The 21,948-nt window shown below is 44.5% G+C and overlaps 1 protein-coding gene across 1 annotated transcript in view; it reads left to right on the top strand.

The window, feature by feature from the left end:
* PHEX (phosphate regulating endopeptidase X-linked) overlaps positions 1 to 21,948 on the top strand; it is a 208,117-nt gene that overhangs the window by 52,024 nt on the left and 134,145 nt on the right. Inside the window, exons 6-10 of the mRNA XM_004587814.3 lie at positions 5 to 73; positions 3,388 to 3,504; positions 9,457 to 9,540; positions 10,836 to 10,981; positions 21,811 to 21,904. Coding sequence (XP_004587871.2) covers positions 5 to 73; positions 3,388 to 3,504; positions 9,457 to 9,540; positions 10,836 to 10,981; positions 21,811 to 21,904 — 510 coding nt within the window. The remainder of the gene's footprint in view (positions 1 to 4; positions 74 to 3,387; positions 3,505 to 9,456; positions 9,541 to 10,835; positions 10,982 to 21,810; positions 21,905 to 21,948) is intronic.

Here is a 21,948-nt window from a genome sequence, read left to right as displayed (position 1 = left end):
ACAGCTGGACCAAGCGACACTCTCCCTGGCTGTGAGGGAAGACTATCTTGATAACAGCACAGAAGCCAAGACTGTAAGTCTCAGCTGTATTCAGCCTTGCACCTTGTTGGACTCTTGTCATGCTCATCAGTTGCTGCAAGATCCTGGTTCTTCACTGGAATTGAGCAGTGTGGTTCTTCTATGACCATATTTCCCACTGCAAGATGCAAAAGCCTTTCGTGCAGGCAGAGCACTTTCCTCCTTGTCTTCTTGTAGTCTGGGTATCAAAGCTATCAAGTCCCCATACACAATGCCCTTGTGATCTAGCTGGGAAGACACAAAGGAAGTAACCAAGAAATGAACTTACAGGCATTTTCCTCAGAAGTTCAGAGTGTTGTTCACTGTCCATTGCAGGAATCAAACGGGCCAAAGTATACCCGAGAAGCCAGTGATTCTCAAATTGGAATCCTTAGTAATCAACTGGGAAGCTTCTATTAACTGTCAAGTCCTGGAGAGTCTAGTTTGACACAATCGATATGGGGGTCTGAAAATGTGTATTTTTACGGGTAGCCCAGGTTAATGGAGGGCTAATCACATCCAGAAGGAATCCATCAGGTTGGACTTGGGTTGGCCTGGAAGCCTACTTGTTTCTTGGAGAGTGTAAAAAGCTGGTTCATTTATGACTCTCTCAGTTGTTTGGAAACTACTGAGCTTCCAAAGGTGCCTCAGACCTAGATCCCTTCACTCTGTGGTGATATTAATCCTTCTATGGAAGGCTCTAGAGGGCAGCAAACCAGCCAAGATCCTAGGCGATTTTTTTGGCTCAGGACATACATCAAAGGGGATTGATTGGTGAGTTTTCCTTTTTGAAAGTGAATGGATACACTTGGCGAGCTTGGGGATAGTTCTGTTTCTGCTGGGTTCTCAACCATCTCACTTGAAACAATCTCTTCTCCCAGTACCTACTCAGTCAATTCCTAATGGTTGTGTCCACACAATAACTCTTCCAGCTACCTGACTCCTCCCAGGTATCCTTCCTGTCCTAGGCCAGACCCTGGTTAATACTTGACTATGAAGTAGCCTTTTAGTGCTTTTCTACTTGCTTTCATTCTGTTGTTTCCTTATCACCACTTCCCAAGCTCTGTTCTCAAAGCACTGTTTCCTGCATGACTTGGGCCTCAAGGTAGGGTTTCAGTTACTTAGAGGGAGGCCCAGGCCCTAGCAATCTTTCCTGCCCCATCCATTCTTTATTCTTCCCCAACAAAAGCCAACTCAGTTGTCTACCTCACTGGGGGGTTTCTCACTGTTTTGGAGCCTGGAACTTTCAAATGCTACTTGCCCACTTTTTGGGACTAGAATCCTTCTTCAACCCTTGAATTGTTAAGTATGTAGCAGCTTTATTAAGGAACCACTCAGTTTGTCTAATGTGGCAGGTAATTACATGTTTATGTTTTTCATTGTTCCATCCACTGTTTGAAGCATTATTTTAAATTTTCATCTACATGCCCATTCCTAGCCTATATACAAAATGCCTACCAAGCTACCTTGCATGTTTATTGAGTCAATATTTTTAGAATTAAATAGGAAATGGTAAAACATTATTTCTTTTTATTTATCAAGTTGCTTTCTGGTTCAACAAATATTTATTAAGGTTCTCCCGAATGCCAAGCACTGTGTAGGTCCTGAAGGCATGCATAAAACATGAGGGAGACAGAGACAAATGGAAGAGAAGGGGAGAGAGGGAGGGGGAGAGAATGAATACATCATCCTCTGGTTCAGGAGAGACAATGACTCATGTGCTGGACCAGCCCCTAAAGTGCTGGGCCAGACTGAAGCCAGAATCTGGAGCCACATCTGGCTCTCTCATGTGGGTGTCAGGCGTCCAAGTACTTGAGCCATCAGTTGCTGCATTCCCAGGCACATTATCAGGAAACTGGATTGGAAGTGGAACAGCAGACATTTAAAAGGCAAAAGATGGGCTCGGCAGCGTGGCCTAGCCTAATGGCTAAAGTCCTCGCCTTGAAAGCCCTGGGATCCCATATGGGCGCCGGTTTTAATCCTGGCAGCTCCACTTCCCATCCAGCTCCCTGCTTGTGGCCTGGGAGGGCAGTCGAGGACGGCTCAAGGCTTTGGGACCCTGCACCCACGTGGGAGACCCAGAAGAGATTCCTGGTTCCCGGCATCGGATCGACGCAGCGCCGGCTGTTGCGGCTCACTTGGGGAGTGAAACATCGGACGGAAGATCTTCCTCTCTGTCTCTCCTCCTTTCTATATATCCGGCTTTCCACTAATAATAAAGTCTTTAAAAAAAAATAAAAGGCAAAAGATTTATACAATCTGAAGGGAAACCAGAGTATAACAGCAGACATTTAAGCCAACACTCATATGGAACGTTGGCATCACAGGTTGACTTGCTGTGCTGCAACACTAGTTCTTGTAGCTAGTATATTGAATTCTCACAGATATATCTGATATGAGAGGTGAAACCCAGTCAGATTCTTTTGAATCATATGAAGGGGGTTTTCCCTGTCCTCGATGGGTTGGAAATGTGTGGCCCTAAGGCCATGTAAAGCCTGCAAAATCATTTGATTTGACCCTGCCAAGACAACCATGGGTAGAATGCAAAATTCATTGTATTTGTAGCATGCCCATTTTTAAACTGATAATTTGATATGGCCTGAGAATGAAGTTATCAATATCCAAATGGTCTTTGGTAGATCTATGATTCCACACCCCCTGCATCATTATCATTATAGAGAGCATTTGCATGGATTTTGAGCATGGGTATGGAAAGACTTCTATATTTGTTATTTGCTGGATTTTCATTTCACCATCTTTCCTCCTCTTTCTGTTTTTCCTCTGACCTAAGGCAGAGTTTGTGAGCAATGTGAAAAACAGAAAGACACTATAGGGCTATAATCCCTGCAGTCATCTTTTATTTCTTAGTGTGGAGATCGGTAAATTGAGCTGGAAGAGAATAAACCACATTTCTTACCAGTCTTCCTGGAGCAGCTCTCCTGCTTTTAGAAACAGTTGATTCCCATTATTATATTAAAGCCTTGCTTGCCTGAAAAGAGGATGTCTGACCTTTAACTTTCTATTCCTGGCTCATTTGGAGGGTTCGTATATCTGCAATATTGCCAGTTGCCAGAAAACTCATTCTCTTGACACTTGATGGCTGGATGTTTCTGAATGCCATGGAAACAGCAGCTAAGTAGCCATCACTCTTGTCTCCTGATGTGATTGGTGGGTGGCTGGTGTTGTATGACACCTGTAACCAGACTTTGAGTCCTGAGTGAAAAATCAAGGACTTTTATTGCAACCTGCTGTTTATACTCTTGAGCATCTCTGAAACATACTTTGTGATAAGCCATTACCAGTGGTCACTTGCTTCTTTATCTCTTACAGTATCGAGATGCCCTCTACAAGTTCATGGTGGATACCGCCGTGCTCTTAGGAGCTAACAGTTCCCGAGCGGAGCATGACATGAAGTCGGTGCTTAGGTTGGAAGTTAAGATAGCTGAGGTATGTCTGCATCAAAGGTCTGTTTCCTTTCCTTATTTTTTTTAATATTTAAAATTTTTCTTTTCTCTTTTTTTAAATTATTTTTTAATAATCTTACTTAGTTGATTAGGGAACAAAGTGTCAAGGGCTACAGGGTGAAAGTGGGTAATACCATTGTTTCCACATCAGTATCATTTTACCCTGTATCTGGGGTCAGGGAAAAAAACAAAGGGAAAAGCCCCGCCCAACCTCCCACCCATCCCAGATCCCCAACGGGAGGCGCGCTCTGAGGGTCCTGCTCGTACAGTTTTGATAGTTCATCAGTTCTGGCTTACTGCCAATCTCTCAGTTCCAATCGCAATGAACCCTATTCAGAATCCACTGGCTGACAGTCTCTTCATGGTTGGGGTTCTAAGATCAGCAGTTCAGTTGGAGGGATCTCCGAACAAACTTCATCTGAGATGGTCCCAGGCCTGATTCTTGTGAGAGTTTGCTAGTACAGAGTCCAACACCATCCGTCACACCAATCAGCTTATGCTCATGCTGGTCGTTGGGATTGCTGGGTTCGTTCTGTTTCCAGCCCTGTCTTCCTCGTGAACCAACGGGTGTTGTAGTCCAGTTCGATCCTGCCCACTTCATACTCGGTCCTCATGCAAACCGGTTGGAGCTGCAGCCTGGTTGGGGCGACTCCCCATAGCCCCCACCAGTTCTGCCCCCTACCCTGGTTCCCATGCTTGCCAGTATGCACTGCAGGCTTGTCCAGTCTGTCCCACATCCTGTTTAGCTCTTGCACATGTCAATGGGCATTGAAGCCCAGCTCAACCCAACCAACCTACTATCCAGCCCACACACCTACTGGCAGGTGCCCTTCTGTACAGCCACCCCTGCCCCTGTCCTGGTGTTCGTGCTGTCCAATGAGAGTGGTAGCCCCGAAGGAGGTGCCCACTATTTCCCTTCTAGGCTACATTCACTCCCAGATTATGCACTCTCCAGGTAGTTCTGGCATTTGACTTGACAGAATTAGCTCCAAGTGCCAGCCTCTGCCAGCTAGTACTGCGGCTAGCCCAACCAACCCTCACCCACTCTAGTTTTTGCTTGCACCAGTCGGAACAGTCAGCCCACCGTGGCCCTTCCCTTATCTAGCCCACATGAGGCCCAGGCGTGTAACAGCCCTGTCTATTCTGATCTGCCCCCATCCCAACTCACGCTTTCCAATGGAAGTAGTTGTCCAGCAGGGGAGCCCACATTTCCCTGTCAGCTTTGCCTCCTCCCCCTGATTATCACATGTGCTGTTTGGGCGCTGCAACCACATCTGGTACGGCTCATCTCACCTTGGCATTCCTTATTGTGTACTAGTATGTGTCGCAACTGAACCTGGCTCGACCCACACTCTGTTCTGGCGCTCGGACTCACCAGCGGGTGATGTGAACAGGTTCAGCCTGGTCTGCCCCCAATCCATGCCATGTGAATACCAGTGGGATAATTTCCATAGCCTGTTCTGGGCTGTTTCCTATTGTGCTTCTTGCGCTTACCTGCAGGGACTGTGTCCTGCCAGAGGAGTTGCCCAGGCTCCTCCATCAGAAACTCTCCCAGTGCCAGGTTTCACGCATACCAGTGGGTCCATGAGCCAGCCCTGTTCATTTCACCTCCTGTCCTAGCAGGAACAGTGGTGTTTCCTGACTGTTCTTCAACCCAATCTGGTTCTTATTGTTGGATGTTTCAACCCAGCCATGGCTCTTCCATACCCCCATACAGCTTACACATGGTTCAGTAAGGGCTGAGACCTAGCCTAGTCTGTCATACATTTCCCCTGGTCCTGCAGAGCACCAGATGGTGTTGGGGTCTGGCCCGGCTTGGTGCTTCCATTCCCAGTCCACACTTGTGCCAAGTGGGATTACACTCGTATCCTGATCGGAACGCAGCCCCATTTACAGCCCATGCGCTCATTGGTGGAAAACTCAACCCAGCTAGAGTATCCCCTTAGCTGCCCAGCTGGGTCTATTCCCAGCCTTAGATCTTGTGAAGGCCAGTGGTTGCTCTGATTCAACTTGATAGAGCCCCTCTCTTATCCTGTCCCCTTAGATGCTGTGGCTTAGCATCCCTGTCTTACGCAGATCAGTAGGTGCAAAGACCTACTTGGCATGACCTGTGCTCCAACCTGCTTTCTGTTGTTTCTTGTGAGTTAAGCTTAGTGCAGCCCTGCCCATTCTGTCCCCTTCCAGTGGCAGCACAGCCCACCCCACATCCTGTTAATGGATGCACTTTCAGGTGCTGCTGCCTTGACCTTCGCTGACTGTTTTGGGTTCCTGCACCCGTGTGTGATGGCAGGTGGCATGGTCACATCTAGCTTAGTCCATCCCAACCCCAGCTTGCGAGCTAACCAGGGGAACTTGTATATCCACAGCGTTGGGCCCATAGAACCCCATAGTGTCTACCCCCAGACCAAGTTCTCTCGCGTGCTGGATAGTCTTGACCCTGCCAAATGTGACCACTCCACCAAACAGTTGGGTAATGGTATCCATCACTGCCAAAGAGGCCCCCATCCATAGCATTGGTGTGGGCTAGTGTGTGACGATCAGTGATGTTCTAGGCAAACAGGCCATTTCTGTATTCCGAATTGGGTTGGTGTATCTAACTAACTGTAATTGCCTCCTGGGTACTTCCCTCCAAACCAGCAGGTCTCAGTCCCCATGCCTGCCTAAAACTTCCATGACCCTGTCACTGGGAATCACCCAAGATTCACTACTAACCTACACTAAAATTGGACTTAGTCATGGGTGTCCCCAGGAAGCAAACATATATCTTAAAAAACCCCAGAGTTTGTCTCCTGGGGACTTGTTCACTGCCTTGCGGCAGTGTCTTTGGCGTGAGCCCCCAGCATTGGGTCCGACCCGGCAGGGACACCCCCCACAGCCGCCACACTGTGAGGAGTGGCACTTGCCCCCAAACCCAAGGCCCGAACCTCCTTTCCTTATTTTAAAAGCAGTTTATCCTGAATGAAAACAGAAATGATGACCAAATACCAGCCTTCTGTGTGATTGCCCTTTGGGTCAAAAGTAGAATTAAGATGTTGTTAGCAGAACACTTCATCCCTCTCTCCTCCCTCATCTCAGGATGTTAGGGTGTGTGTGCTGCTCAGCGTTTGTCAGAGTAGCAGCACAGAGACCCTTGGACTCTCCTTAGTGCATGGCTGGGTGGCCAAAGGAGAGTACAGATGACCGGCTTGGTTTGAATAGAAGGTTGTTTATGATCCACTGTACTTTTTAAAAAAAGATTTATTTATTTTTATTGCAAAGTCAGAGATATTCAGAGAGGAGGAGAGACAGAGTGGAAGATCTTCTGTCTGATGATTCACTCCCCAAGTGAGCGCAACAGCTGGTGCTGCACTGATCCAAAGCCAGGAGCCAGGAACTTCTTCCAGGTCTCCCATGTGGGTGTAGGAACCTAAGGCTTTGGGCCATCCTTGACTGCTTTCCCAGGCCACTAGCAGGGAGCTGGATGGGAAGTGGAGCTGCCGGGGTTAGAAGCAGCACCCATATGGGATCCTGGCATGCTCAAGGCGAGGACTTTAGATGTTAGGCCACGCTGCCAGGCCCGATCCACTGTACTTTGTATACATTCTCATTCAGGGTCAGTCTGCGTTCAGGGAAGTCTGTGCACCGCTTCTGGATATAAAATTTGATATGCCAAGTATATAGAGCATGCGGATAAGCATGTTAAAACATCATTTCGGGTGTTACTTTGCACCTACTCTTGTTTTCCATTCATTCTTTGTCCCATTTTATTTACTTTCTCCTTGTGCCATAGATTGTTGTGGGAACGTCACCTTAGATTCTCACAGGCTCCTAGTAGCTGGGAAGACTCCTAGAAGAATAACAAGAAATAAAAAATGGCTAACTTTATTGGGCAGCATAAGTTTTTTTTTTTCCTAGAAGAAACAAAGTGTAAAGCCACTGTGTGTCCCGGTCCAGAGGAAATCACTGCAGTGAAAAGGGTTAGAGGGGGAACGCTGGAGTAGATAAGGAAAGCAGTTACTGAGGCCCTCTGCTTGTGGCTCGGTAATCTGTGATAACAGATGTTAGTGCAAATGGGGAGTCAGTGAAGGCTCCACGTGTTTATTGGCTTGATGTTTGGCAGTGTGGTTGTGGTGTGTTGAGGTCTGGAGTGGAGCTGAGGGATAAATCAGTCTCTCTGCTGTGTATCCTTCTCTGCAGCCCACAAGGGTCATCGCTGCATGTCACCTTTCCAGAGCATGAGGGCTGTTGAAGGTGTTTGGAAGTCTAGGATTGTGTCTCTCAGCCATGTCTAGAGGCTGTCTGGATTGCCTTCACAGGCAACTAGGAGGTGCAGAGGTTTAATCTGGACTGAAGCTCTGATACAGAAGGAAGGCCTTGCCCTGAGCCAGTGATTGGATCAAAAGGGAACTAAAAACAGCTGGGCTGAAGCAAGACTGGGCATTGTCAAAAGCCTAAATGAAGTGACAAATCCATTGTGTTGAGGGGGCTTGTCGGCAGGGAGCTGGAGGCAGCTCTCTGGCCAAAGGGCTTCAACCTAGAGCTGCAAAGCTGAATCTGAGGAGGTTTCGGGGCTGGTGGGCCTGCATTGAGCCATGATCTGCTCAGGATCAGGAAGCTATTGTAGGGCACAAGTTGTATATCCTATGCAGGCTGAGAGGACTTGGTGCTCAAAGCACCAAAGCATTTAGTAAAGGCGGGCAAAATATTTGCTGTTCAGACTTCTGCAATTTTTGCCATGGAAAACCCATGGTGTGTGAATTTTGGGCTCTCCTCTTCTGCTCTCATCTCAAGTCACTAGGTAGCTTCTGGATGAGAGGAACGAGTGGTCTTGGGGAGGTGCCTATAGTGAGGGATGTGGGACAGCACTTGACAGCAAGCTCAAGGACATATTTGTAAATATAGCTATGCAGGTGTGTGTCTCGTCAGTCCTGCCTACAGAAGTATGTGTTCCGGGAGGGGTTTTATTAATGCAGCAACCTGTGATTGGCACCAAGTAGAGTTGAACTGAAAAGGCTTGCTAGAGAGAATGAATCTTGGGCAATTGTTGAATCAAACCATGGAGGTACTGATAGTGAATATGAGTGCAAGGGTAGGAGTGTCATGTTTGAAGTGAAAGGTAGTAAGTTTAATGTAAGGAATGATGATGATGGAAGGACCACGATGTGGTTTGGCTGTGGACATAGCAGCTGCTGCCTGTGGATGGAAATGACTAGTCTGGTCCTTGAGGGAGATAAGATTGTTGCTGTTCTAGTTTAGGGTAAACCTGGCAGATTCTGGAAGTTTAGATACTGTGTTGGCTGCAGGGCCAAGAGCATGAGCGTTGGGAGTAGGAAGAATGGGAAGAACCAGAACCACAGATGTAGGATTTGAAATGTTCATTCCGGTTGCATTTCTAATCTGTATCTGTAGGGTTGGAATGAGGAGAATCTTAAGGCCTAAGGATACAGGAGAAGGAATGAAGGAATAAGCTGTTGAGAAAATGATTGTGAGTGGCAGTGGCATCTAGGTAGTCTGGTATTTGTTAGTTTAAGATTTGTGTCAAGAGGCCAAGAAAGGTCTGTAGTTCAGGAAATATTGAGAGCATCATCTGGAGTCCACAGGTGACAGCAGTAGGATTTTTGTCTGAATTATTGAACTTCAGTTTGGCTGTTAAAAGGCAGCCAGCAGTAGCTGTTGCCCATTCACGTTTATACATGAGAGGAGGTTCCCGGTAGGTATTTTGAATTGGGAACAGTATTTCACACTGAAGAGGAGGTAGAAATTGTGTTTCCTTAATTTTAATCCTGCCTCATGTGGTGTCATGTTTTCTTCTACCAATCCCTCTCAATTCGGCACCACACCAAAGTCCCAGAAAACGGCATGATAATATGCAGATGTTTTGGCACATGTGTAAAGTAGTCATGCTGTAGGAAATAGTTCATTTGAAAAAGAAATAATCAGAATCTCTTTCCAACAGATAATGATTCCACATGAAAACCGGACCAGTGAGGCTATGTACAATAAAATGAACATTTCCGAACTGAGTGCTATGATTCCGCAGGTTGGTGAAAACTCTCCCTGAAAATTTCTCTCTTTTTTTTTTCCGTTTTTTTATTATTTATTATTTTTAATTCATTAATTACATTGTATTATGTGACACGAAAATTTCTCTTAATAACTCAGTTTACAAGCAGTTGCATTTTATCTCTTTGTAAATTTTTGTCTACTATCAATCTTTTTGGTTATCATTACTTTTTCAATTACTTTGTAAAAATATCCCTTGTTTGGGCATTGAAATGCCTTCTGTTATGGGGAACAGAAAGTCTTTCCAGTAGTTGCTTCAAAATTTGTAACCCATCTTCCTACCTGGGCAAAGTCTGTATATTGGTAGTTGTTGGTGTTGGGTCAACTGTTGAACAGTGTCAAAAATCCAAGTTTTTGTTATCTTTCCATTCTACTCTCCTTAGTGTGTTGATTTTTGAGTTCACATTTAATGACTCATGGTTGCAATGTGACTGCTACAGTTCCATCTATCACATCTGTCATCGGGGCAAGAAGGGGAAGGGCCAATACTGGCTATGTGGGACTTTTTTCGGGGAAACAACCACAAACAAGAGCCACTCTAAGCATTCCAGATCTTTTCTCTGCATGTATTATTGGGTAGAATTGAATTATTTGACTACCCCCTAGCTACAGGGATCCTGGGAAAGTGGGAAACTCATTCTCGATTTCGACAGTAGAGACAGGCAGGCAGGTCATCCATCTAAAAATGCCAAATGGTACTTTGGATTAATAGTAATGCTGGGAAGAATGGAGCCATGGCACTGTGTGTTGCTGCTGGTTCCCTCCTGTGTTAAGGAAGGCTGCTTAAGAGTGGGGGGGTAGGAGGTGGAGGAGACCAGTTAATGTATTGGTCATTTACGTGTGTGTATGTGAGAATGTGGGAGAGTACAGGTTAGAGAACGGGGAAGAAAAAGAGGCAGTATGCAGGATAAAGGGAGAATGTAGAAGGAGGGAGAAAGTGCAGGATAAAAGGAGCGGAGCAGGTGAGAGAAGGAAGAATTCTGGAAGAAGAGACTTGGAGACCACAGGAGGGCAGGGAGCAGGACGAAGAGAAAATGAAGGAGGGGAGAGTAGGTGGAAGCCAGAGGGGAGGAGGGACAAGGTCAGGGAGGATGTATGTGATTGAGATTGGATGACCATTATCAGAACTTTCTGTTCTACATATAAGCACTGAAGTGTAATTATTTTGTGTGACATAGCATGGGCTAGATTTTGTTCAACCTACTTTCTTTGCCTTTCTTCTCACTAGCTGCTTAACAGTTTCTCTTGCTGTTCTTTTCTCCCTCCCCTTAGTTTGACTGGCTGGGCTACATCAAGAAGGTCATCGATGTGAGACTGCACCCTCACCTGAAAGATATTGGTCCCTCTGAGAATGTGGTGGTTCGCGTCCCGCAGTACTTTAAAGATTTGTTCAGGATATTAGGCTCCGAGAGGAAGAAGTAAGAACTTTTCACATGAATTTTAGTGTGATTTTATTTTTTTTTTCCTTTGATTTGCGAAGACCTCACTTCTTGCATCCTTTGAAAACTGCTTTTAAAGAAAGTTACATCCGAACAGACATAGAGAAAATAGTGCTGCCCTTTGTAACAAATTGGCCTGAGCCGTTGTCTGGGGGCGATGTAATTGCTGTGATGACAACAAATACACAATGTTTTTGCCTTTTATTTCTGGTCTTCCTCTGTACTGTTCCCTCAGAGAGTAAATTGTTTATTAGTTTGGGGAACCAGTTATATAATGGTTTTATTTTTTAAAAAACTTCTCCGTGAACATCATCCCTCCCTCTGCCCTCCCCCACCCCAAGTTCATCCTTGGTCTTTGCTTCCTTTTCTGGTTTTATGGTTGTCACTAAATCACTTTTAGCGACAACCCGCAGGGCCTGTGTCGGAGGGTCAGCACACTGAGAGCCGTAGACAGATGACACTGGTGGAAGCAACTTTAGGATCTCTGAGGTTTTTTTTTTTAAGAATGCTTTATAATTTTTACTTTACTAGTTGACTACTATAAAGGAAAGAGATCCCCAAAATGCCTGAGTTTTCTGTCTTCTTTCATATTTGACTGCAGAAGACAAATCACAGATAGTCAACTAGATTACAAAACCACTTCACCAGGCTAGTTGTCAGGCCAGGATGTTTCGAAAATCACGTCTTCTCACATGGACTCAGACAAGTCTACATTATCAGAGATTATGTAATAATACTAATATTAATAATAATAATGATAATACAACTACAAAAGTCCTAGGAGTAAAATGCAGCTCCCCTCTTCCCCCATGGAGGCTCACGGAGACCTGTTAAGAGTTGCTGCTCTTTGAAAAAGTGGCCACAGTGGCCAGAGCTGAGCCAATCCGAAGCCAGGAGCCAGGAGCCTCTTCTGGGTCTCCCACACCAATGCAGGGTCCCAAGGCCTTGGGCTGTCCTTGACTGCTTTCCCAGACCACAAGCAGGGAGCTGGATGGGAAGTGGAGCAGCTGGGACGTGGATCAGTGCCTGTATGGGATCCTGACACTTCCAAGGGGTGGATTAGCTAGTTGAACCATCGCATCAGGTCTGAATTGCTGCTCTGATTAAGAGATCTTCTTGCGAACAAAGTAATCTATGTCCATGGTAAAAAGAAAAAAAAGCATTAAAAATGAGAAGAGACATTTTGTATTGTTGTAATGCAGCACGTTAAGCTGCCATCTGCAGTGCTGCTATCCCGTATAAGCGCTGGTTTGAGTCCCAGCTCTTTCACTTCCGATAAGCTCCCTCCTAATGCACCTAGAGCAGCAGCAGGAGATAACGTGAAGGTTTGGCTCCTGCCGCCCATGTGGGAGACCCAGATGGAGCTCCAGGCTTCTGACTTTGAGCTGGACCATGCCCTAGCTGTTGGGGCCAGTTAGGGAATGAACTGGTGGGAGGAAACACTTCCTCACTCTCTCTCCTTTCCACTCCCCGGCTATCTGCTTAACTCCACCTTTCAAATAAAAACGTAGATCTTAAAAACTTTCAAATCCTATCATTTAGAGATAGGTAATGATTACTTAAAACTTTTGAAGTGAAAATTGAATCTAGAGATAGGTAAGTTTAAGTGTGCCGAGGGTCTTAAAAAGGCACATGAGAAATGCATGTCATGAACAAAATATGTATGGATTCCAGAAATTTTTGTGTCAAAAGAAACTCATCTTTTAAATTTCTTTAATTTATTTGACTCAGTTGCCACAGCCCTAATAATCTCATCTCTTAATTTCATTTTCTTTTGCCTTTTCTAATGCGCCTCATCTGTATGTGCTAGTATTGTTTTTGGAAGGATGCTTCATGGACTGGAAGTGCCAGCAGCATCACCTTGCGCCCTTAAAAATGCTTATCCCATAGACCTCGATAGAGTAGAGCTGGCGTAAGGTCCCCCATTTGTTTTTGTTTTTTTTTTTTTTAAGATTTATTTTATTTTTATTACAAAGTCAGATATACTGAGAGGAGGAGAGATAGAGAGGAAGTGGAGCTGCCGGGATTAGAACCAGCGGCCATATGGGATCAAGGCGGGGACCTTAGCCACTAGGCCACGCTGTCAAGGCCCCCCATTTGTTTTTAAACAAGCGTTGTAGCAGTCTTCTGACTAGCCTCTTGAATGAGAAGGAGATCACTGTGTTCAAAAAACTTTTTGTGACACGTACCTAGTGGCCTATGCTAATCCTCTGCCTGCAGTGCTGGCATCCCATATGGATGCCAGTTCAAGTCCCAGCCGCTCCATTTTTGATCCAGCTTCCTATTTATGGCCTGGAAAAGCAGTGGAGGGTGGTATAAGTGCTTGGATTCTTGTACCTTCGTGGGAGAGGATGTGAGGGCGATCTGGCTGCGACATCTGTCACCCCATTGATTGCCAGGGTTGATTCGGCTGATCTGGCTGGCTAGGCGGGTGTCCCCTTCCTCCCTCACCACTCCATGTGCGTCCCTCCCGAAGCTGCGTGCTCGGTCGAAGAGGACGACCATTCACGCTAGAGGAGGACCGGTCTTTGGTCAAGGGTATACGAGTAGCTGCGCTCCCCTGCTAGAACCTCCAAACAAGCTCTCAAGGTACCTTCGTGGGAGAATCAGAAGAAGCTCCTGGCTTCTGGCTTTGGATCGGCTTAGCTCTGGCCATTTGGAGAGTGAACCAGCAGATGGAATGCCTCTCTGTGTGTTTCTTCTTTTTTTCTGTACTATCTGCCTTCCAAATAAAAATAAATCCTTAAAAAAGATAATTTCTGTGTTATCACTTGCTGGCTCTGAAACACTAAAATGTAACCCATGTTATTTTTTTTTAATGTTTCTATTCCATTGAATGATTGACTACACTTGAAATTTGATAGTAGCATTTGCCATATATTCATTTTGTAGAACCTGATGAGTTGGTTTCTTCTAGGGACTGTGTTCTCTTCAGTTGTAAAATACTAGGTACTTTTGGAAATTGTGTTTTGTTTCCGCAAGGGCCTAATTTACAACCAGGGGATAGATTGAGCTTTGATTCATTGTGTTAGAAACATCTGCTCCGTGGAGCTGATTTCACTTCTGAATTGCAGGACCTCTATTAATCAGGATTGGCAAGATTTTCTCTGGGAACTGGTAACTTAGACAAATGTGAAAATAGGGGCAAGAAAATAGAACAGTTATTTGCAGACAGCATGCACATGTGTGATTTTTCAGTTAAAAATCAAAACAAAAGCCAAATCTATTGTATGTGGGCTAACCCTCAACAACCCAGTTTTCTGGGGAAATTTGTATTGTTTGTATTCTCGTGCAATTTCAGGCCACTGCATGCATCTTAAGAAGATAGACAACAATCTGCTGGCACACCACAGCAAGATGTTTAGATTGCTGGTTGTGTGATCCTCACTCCTGTAGCAGGACAAAGCTACTTCAGGGAAGGTCCTGTTGCCTTCATATAGTTAACATGTTTGTCTACATATGCCAAGTGCTCTCACCGGTGCCTCGAAATTCTCATTGGCTTGTAAAATAAAAACCAAGTCTTTTGCTCTGGAACAACCCAACATGAGTGCTCCCAGAGGTTAACTTTGTTCCAAAGAGTAACTTGGGAATGTAACCTCCTTCTAACTTGTGGCTCTGCCCTTGCCCAGATTTTTGGCATCCTCTCCATGTAACTGGTGGATGGGAAAGGAGAGAGTGTGGGGGATTACATAGGATTTTGTGGGAAGGCCTGGGAGTGGCATATATCACGTCTACACATTCTGAATAAACCAGGACTCAATCATGTGACTTATCTAACTGTACGGGAGGCTGGACAGTTTGCCTAGCCGGGAAGAGGAGTTGGAGTTTCCTAGACATGCCTGCATAAAAGATTTTTTTTTCATTTTCTTGAAATGGTTTCCTCTCTTCAAATTCCCATGAAACAGAGCACCCATGGCAGGCAATCTTATAATTGCTTATGTAGTTTTGAAGCTGAACACAGTGCTTCTCATTGTGGATACTTCTTAAAAATTCTAGGAATTGACTAAGCTGCCTGATCACCACCATCAGGGTGGTGAAATATGACTAGAACCCCAATGAATGAGGGTGAGTTTTTGGATATGGGGGTAGCAGGAAGAAGTGGGTATTGAGTATCTTGGATGATGGGAACAGCGTGAACCTGGATGTTGCCTTCAAAGCAGGAGGGCCTGGTTTAGGCTCAGGATCTGTGGAGAGAAGCTTTCAGCTTATTGTTTCAAGTGTCTTTCTACCTCTCCTCTGGCAGTCTGTAGAAGAAATAGCCAGCTAAGCCTTCTTACATTGAATGTCCCTTCTATGCCTCTGTTCTAAGAGTCTGTGAAAGGCGTGCAGGTGTCATGGTCATGTTCAGCCCTACAAGAATTAACAGTCGCCTTTGACCCTTACAGCAATCCTATTGTTCCCATTTTACAAGTGAGAATGTTGAAGTTAAATTACTTGTCTACAGACTCTTAAAGGGAAGCAGAGCTAAATTTCTAAATTAGTTACCTTCACATCTATCTCCATTATCTTTTTTCTATACATGTCCTTATGTGGAAAGCAGACATTTTCAGATGCTTCACTGTTAGTTCTTAGATTAGGTATGCTCAACCTGTACTAGGATATAGTATTTCTAACCAGATAGGCATTTCTAATCTGGACCAATTTCTTGCTATTTTCAGGGATCCAAAGTTGGGTTGGTATCAGTTGCTTATTCCTTGACTGATGCTCACCCCTTATGTCAGGCCCTCTGTCAGCTAGGATGATGTCTGAGTTTCTAAGTGAGTGTGTGAGAGCACAGTGGTGCTGTGCTTTTGTCTTTGATCTTTGGTGCCTGGCACAAAAATGGAGCCACAAGGTGGTCCAAGGATGGCCAGGGCCAGGCTTTTGGCTTCGTGAGCAGAAAGCTGCTGATGAGGAAAAGGAATTAATGCTGACAGAGGAAAGAGGGTGTGGAGGCAGTGATGGACACCTCTCCCTCAAATTATTTGCTGTGATTTTACGTTGTTTGGAATCAACTCTGGTGGGAGTTTTACACACCATGGAAATTGGCAAATGCTACAGATACTTTTTTGTTCTTGGCAAGGCAGTTGGTAAACATTTACTAGCTTATCCCCGGGGTGATGTGCGCTTCCTGTCGTTTGTCTTCAGTCTTCCTCATTCCTGGCTGGAGGCTGCCGCCCACACATCCCATCTTGTTTGATCTGAGGTGGGAGTACCAGGGGAAGGGGAGGGGCTGAAGAAGGATGGCATGAGATCCACGTGATGTGGGCTCTGCCTGCAAGGCCTGATTTCATGGACTTCATCAGTATCTGAAGTTTTTTTCCCTAGCAGGCAGGGCCCTGGTGAGCTTCCCTGTCTTATCTTACTTTCCTGTGAAGCCAGCTCCGTGTGCAGTGTGGTGCAATGATTCCTGTCGGACAAGAGCTCTGCGAGGCGCACCTGGCAGCTAGGCTGTTATGGGACTCCTCTGAAGGTAGCTTAGGCCTTGATCTTCAAAATCTCATCCACAGATGAGCCCGCCAGGTGCTCCGTGAGAACTTGGCAACAAGGCTGAATGGCAAGCTCTGCCCCAGACCTGCTGAATCAGAATCTCAAAATGGGCATGATTCCCAGAAGGCTCATATGCCCATTTTCATTTACAAAACCCTGCTCTGGGCTTCACGAAGTCCTCACTTGCTGGTGAGTGCAGACAGGTGAAGAGATGGCATTTTCCTAGACCAGCACCTCTAAAGTTTGGCATGCATTGCCAGCTGGAGGGCTTCTGGGAATACAGGCTACTCGGTCGGGGCTCCTCCTCTGAATGAGGAGGTAAGGCCCAGGCACTCCCTAGCATGTTTGCAGGCGATACTAACACTGCTGATCCAGGGACACATTGTGGAAAGCAGTGCTTTGGGCATTCCTGGCAGCCTGTGGAATCTGGGAAATTCACTTTGGCTTTGAGGAGAATCTTTGTGGCTCACCGCAGGCAGAATACCTGAGAGGAACAAGTTCAAGTAATGGAATATGAAGACTCAAAAGTTATTTCTGGTTCTCACACATCCTTGGAAATTCCTTGGCCTCTTGAATTTTTTCTTCCTCTGAAGATGGGAATAGCAATTAACTGCCCTCACAGTGCTATCATGAGAATGAAATAAGATATTTCATGATCTTTCATAGGTAATGTACATGGAAACAGCCAATCTTTGAGAGCAACAGCAAAAACTCCTTTAAAAAAAAAAACCTTCCAAGTCAGGGGCTTTAGGAAAAGGATTTCCTGTTATACTTTAGTGCTGGGCTGTCTTGCTCTGTTTTATTTATTGTCATTATGGGAAATTACCATACTGTTTAAAATGCTTTTGGGGTGGGGGGGGAGAGAGAGCGCGCGAGAGAGAGAGAGAAAGAGAGAGAGAGAGAGAGAGAGAATGTGTTATTTTGCAGGAGAATTGCTGAACTGGATTTTTAAAATGTATCTGATCATTAGCTGTGATTCAGTCATATGGTCATAGCCCTTCCTGGCATGGGGATATTAGTAGTGTCAAGCTGTGTTCCCTAGCATTCTGTCAGCCTATTTGTAATACACTGCAGCATGTTGTCTGTGCAGTTGTCACCCCTGGGGGTTTCCTAGCATTCCATATTCTGGCCAAGAAAACCCAACTATTCTGTTTATAATCTATGGATTTCTGCAAATTACCTTTTGTTACAGTGTTTTGGATTTACCACGGTTGGTTAGGAAGACATAGCTGAATTTAAGGTTCTCATCCATCCATGTGTGCAACAGCTTTAGAGTCAGACATGCCAGCCTCTGGCCTAGCCTTCCTGGCTTATGTAGTGCTTGTCTGATTTGACCATGAATTGGACTGAGTAGGGATAGATTTAAAACCAAGATTTATATTAAGTCTCGTCCTAGTGATTGCAATTCTGTTGGTTAGGGCACCTAAATGTCTAAAAACTCCACAAGTGATTCTACTTGATGTGATGAGGGGTTACTTAATGTTTTGAGCCTCACGTTTCCTTAAACATAAAATGGGTACAATATCATCTCTACTATAGCAGTGCTATGAGGATCATAGCTAATGTGAGATTATGTGGAAGGATTTTAGGGAGTCCAGAAAGGCCTCTGCTCCTAAATCTCTAGTGTAAATCTGCCACATTCTGTTTTCTACCATCTTCATCCCATCCCATCCTAACTTCCTGCTTGATGTGGCTTGTCAACACCCTTTGAGGTAGTGTCTCGGAATTTGTAGACTCACACCTATTGGAGGTTTACTTCTTATTCATTTGCACGATCCAGCACAGCTTGACCATAGAACAGTGTTTTGGATTAGAGTCAGAATTCATCCCACCCACATGCTAAGGTCCAGAACTTAATTGCTGTTGATGCGTCTAGTGTGGCCAGCCTTCCCACCTGCTTCATTGAGTGATGATCCCGCTCCTTCCCTCCCCTGGAAACAGAGGCCCCTTCCTTTACTCTTTAGCCTGTCCAGATTTCATTTTCCTGCTCCCTTCTCCAAAGCTGCCACTGCTGTTGACATTTTCTTCTTTTCAAAGATCTGTTTATTTACTTGAAAGGCAGAGCTACAAGAGACAGAGAAAAGGAGAGAACTGTCTTCATCTGCTGGTTCACTCTCCAGATGGCCACACAACCAGGACTGGGCTGAAGCCCGGAGCTTTTTCAGGGTCTCCCACAAGGATGCAAGTGCCCAAGCACTTGGGCAGTCCTCTGCTGCTTTTCCAGGTACATGAACAGGCAGCTGGATCAGAAGTGGAGCAGACATGACACCAGCTGATTCCTATATAGGATGCTGTTGTGCAGGCAGCAGCTTTATCTGCTATAGCACAGGACTAGCTCCTACACCAAACCCTTCTAACTTTCAGGCCTAGCTCAAACCCTGTCCTTCTCACAAAATCCACCCTTTGGAAGCCTGCTGTCCTTTTAAGAAATTTCTGGCACTCATTTTTCAAGGCCAGGATCTGCCAAATAGTGAATTATACACTTATTTCATTGCTTCTGCTTAATTTAAAGCTTCAGGTGGTCAGAGATTTGATCTTTCTCACCTTTTCATCTTCCCAGCTCCTAGAACTATTAGTACATGTCTGGATATTCAGGATGGTGTTGAGTGAGTGAGAGAGGAACCCCTCCCTTTGTATTTACAGTCTGTCCTTTCAATACTCTGAGTTATAGGAATATGCTGAAATCTGAAGTCCCATGTCCCTCACTAGAATGTTTTCTAAATGTATGTCCTGATTTCATAGTTGTTTATATTCTGTATGGCCTCTGGCACAATACTTGGTCAATATTAAATGTTCAGTAAGCACTTCTTGACTTGTTTAAGAGTAGAAACATGAACATAAAGGCTTTGGGTGAATGGCTGAAAACTATAAATTTATCGTAGTAGCCTTAGCAGAGCGTAGATATAAGCTAGACTTTGTTGAATAGGGTCCCTTGCATACTTTAGCAAGGTCCATTTGACCCAATAAGGAAATTCTAGGACCCCTATTTTTTTAAGATTTCAAAATAATTAAGCTTTTATTCAGTTCTGTATTATATATGGTCATGGGCCTTTATTTCAACTGTATGGTACACATTATGGGAGATAGTGTCATCCTCTTGGGTTTATTTTTTTTCTCTTGGGTTTATTTTTGACTTGCTATATTAAAAGGAATCTTGAGCCATTTGTGTATATACCTATAGATGTGGGAATTCTGTGACCTAGTTTATCTGGCTTACTTCTCACAACATGGGCAAGTGTCTTAAAAAATTCTTCCAGGGAAATCACAGTTGAAGCTATTACTGATGGCATAAGCATATGTAGCTGGAAAGAAACTGGCGGAAGTGGCCCTTCCTTGCTGCTGATTGGCTGTCTTGGATAGTCATATGACAGGAAAAAACAATCTTGGTCTAAATGAATCTGATAGTTTGTAAAAAATTTCTGAAGCAGGAAAGAAAACTATATGAATTGTGGATTTATATCCATGGTTCTTGTATTAATCTATTCTGATGTGAATAATATATCTTTTTAAAAAGATTTACTTGTTTTTATTGGAAAAGCAGATTTACAGAGAGAGGGAAAGATGGAGAGACAAAGATCTTCCACCTGCTGATTCATTCCCCAAGTGGCTACAATGGCCAGAGCTGAGCTGATCCCAAGACAGGAGCCAGGAGCTTATTCCAGGTCTCCTATGCAGGTGCAGGATCCCTAGGTTTTGGGCTCTTCTCAGCCACAACTAGGGAGCTGGATCTGATGTGGAGCAGCCGGGACAGGAACTGATGCGCATATGGGATCCTGACATATGCAAGGCGAGGATTTAGCTACTAGGTTATCACTCTGGACCTAGATAATGTATCTTAAAGAAGGAACCTAATAGGGCCCGGCGGCGTGGCCTAGCGGCTAAAGTCCTCGCCTTGAAAGCCCCGGGATCCCATATGGGCACCGGTTCTAATCCTGGCAGCTCCACTTCCCATCCAGCTCCCTGCTTGTGGCCTGGGAAAGCAGTCGAGGACAGCCCAATGCATTGGGACCCTGCACCCTGTGTGGGAGACCCGGAAGAGGTTCCAGGTTCCCGGCATTGGATCGACGCAGCACTGGCCGTTGCGGCTCACTTGGGGAGTGAATCATTGAACGGAAGATCTTCCTCTCTGTCTCTCCTCCTCTCTGTATATCTGACTTTGTAATAAAATAAATAAATCTTAAAAAAAAAAAACAAAAAAAAGAAGGAACCTAATAGAGTTTGAAGATCAGTCAATGTCTTTTGAAAATATTTTACTGTGTTTTATCTTTTAAAATTTTAATTTCTCTAGTTACTAAAAATTTTCTTTCATATTAGCCTATAAGTATATGTCTATATGAATTAAAATAAGCATCCATATGCTGCACATACATGTGGAAAAATATGTTGTTGATAGGATGCATATCCATTGCCTCAGAGCACCATGCCAATGAAAGTGTGAGATGTTCTTAATGGGCTGGTTAACATCATCATGCTCCACCGTTCTCACATTTCTAGCTGACCCACAAGCCAGTTCAGGAATATGTGTGATTAGTCACCATGGCAATGACACAACTGGGAAGATCATAGGTCATTAAAAATTCATTACCACTATTGCGTTAGAAATTAACTCAGATCAAACATCCTTTTGAGGTCAGGGCATTTTTTACTTATAGAAAAAGGCATTATATGAAATTTAGCAAATTCTTAAAAGTATCATGAGCATTACTTGAACAAATGGTGTTGTTAATGTATTTGGAAGTAGATGACAGCAACAAAAAAATTCTAGGAATTCTCTGGCAAACATTTTGTGGTTTCTTCAAAGCTGGTAACTTTCCTGTGAAATGAGGTAGGGATTATTCCTCATTGTAGTATTGGGAAAGATAAATCAGAGGGCTTAAGTGATTTGCCCAAAATCACATGTTAATAAGAGTAGGGGCAGGATGCAAATATGAACAACCACTACTAACCAGTATTTTGTTGTTACTTTCCAAAGGAAAGAATGCATCTGTATGCTAAGTTACCTAAGACTTTGAAGGGCTTCACAATTTTCAGATATGGAAGGAAGGCTGAGCAACAGTAGATTCTATTCTTTAGCAGTGAAATAAAAGTGTTTATTCTAAGGCCTGGAGCTGGAATCTACATTACATCTATGTACAGTAGGTAGTGAAAGGTAAGCTAGTGTAGGTTGCACTTGTTGCCACTGAATCATCTTATGTCATTTGTCCAGAGCAAGTTCTGCATTGTTTTCATGTGAGCAAGCGATCTCTGCCTGGCTCTTTGCCAAGAGTTTTTTCCAAAGGTATTCTGCAGAGGATTAGAGACCTGAAATATAATAAATGATCTTTTCTCTCTGTTAACAGAACCATTGCCAACTATTTGGTATGGAGAATGGTTTATTCCAGAATTCCAAACCTCAGCCGGCGTTTTCAGTATAGGTGGCTGGAATTCTCACGGGTAAGTTGAGTAAAATTACAGTATTTCCTTCACTGGATAGCTTT

The sequence above is a fragment of the Ochotona princeps genome, chromosome X, assembly GCF_030435755.1.
Source record: "Ochotona princeps isolate mOchPri1 chromosome X, mOchPri1.hap1, whole genome shotgun sequence".
In the NCBI taxonomy this organism is placed as follows: Eukaryota; Metazoa; Chordata; class Mammalia; order Lagomorpha; family Ochotonidae; genus Ochotona; species Ochotona princeps.
This window is presented reverse-complemented; position numbering and strand designations above follow the sequence as displayed.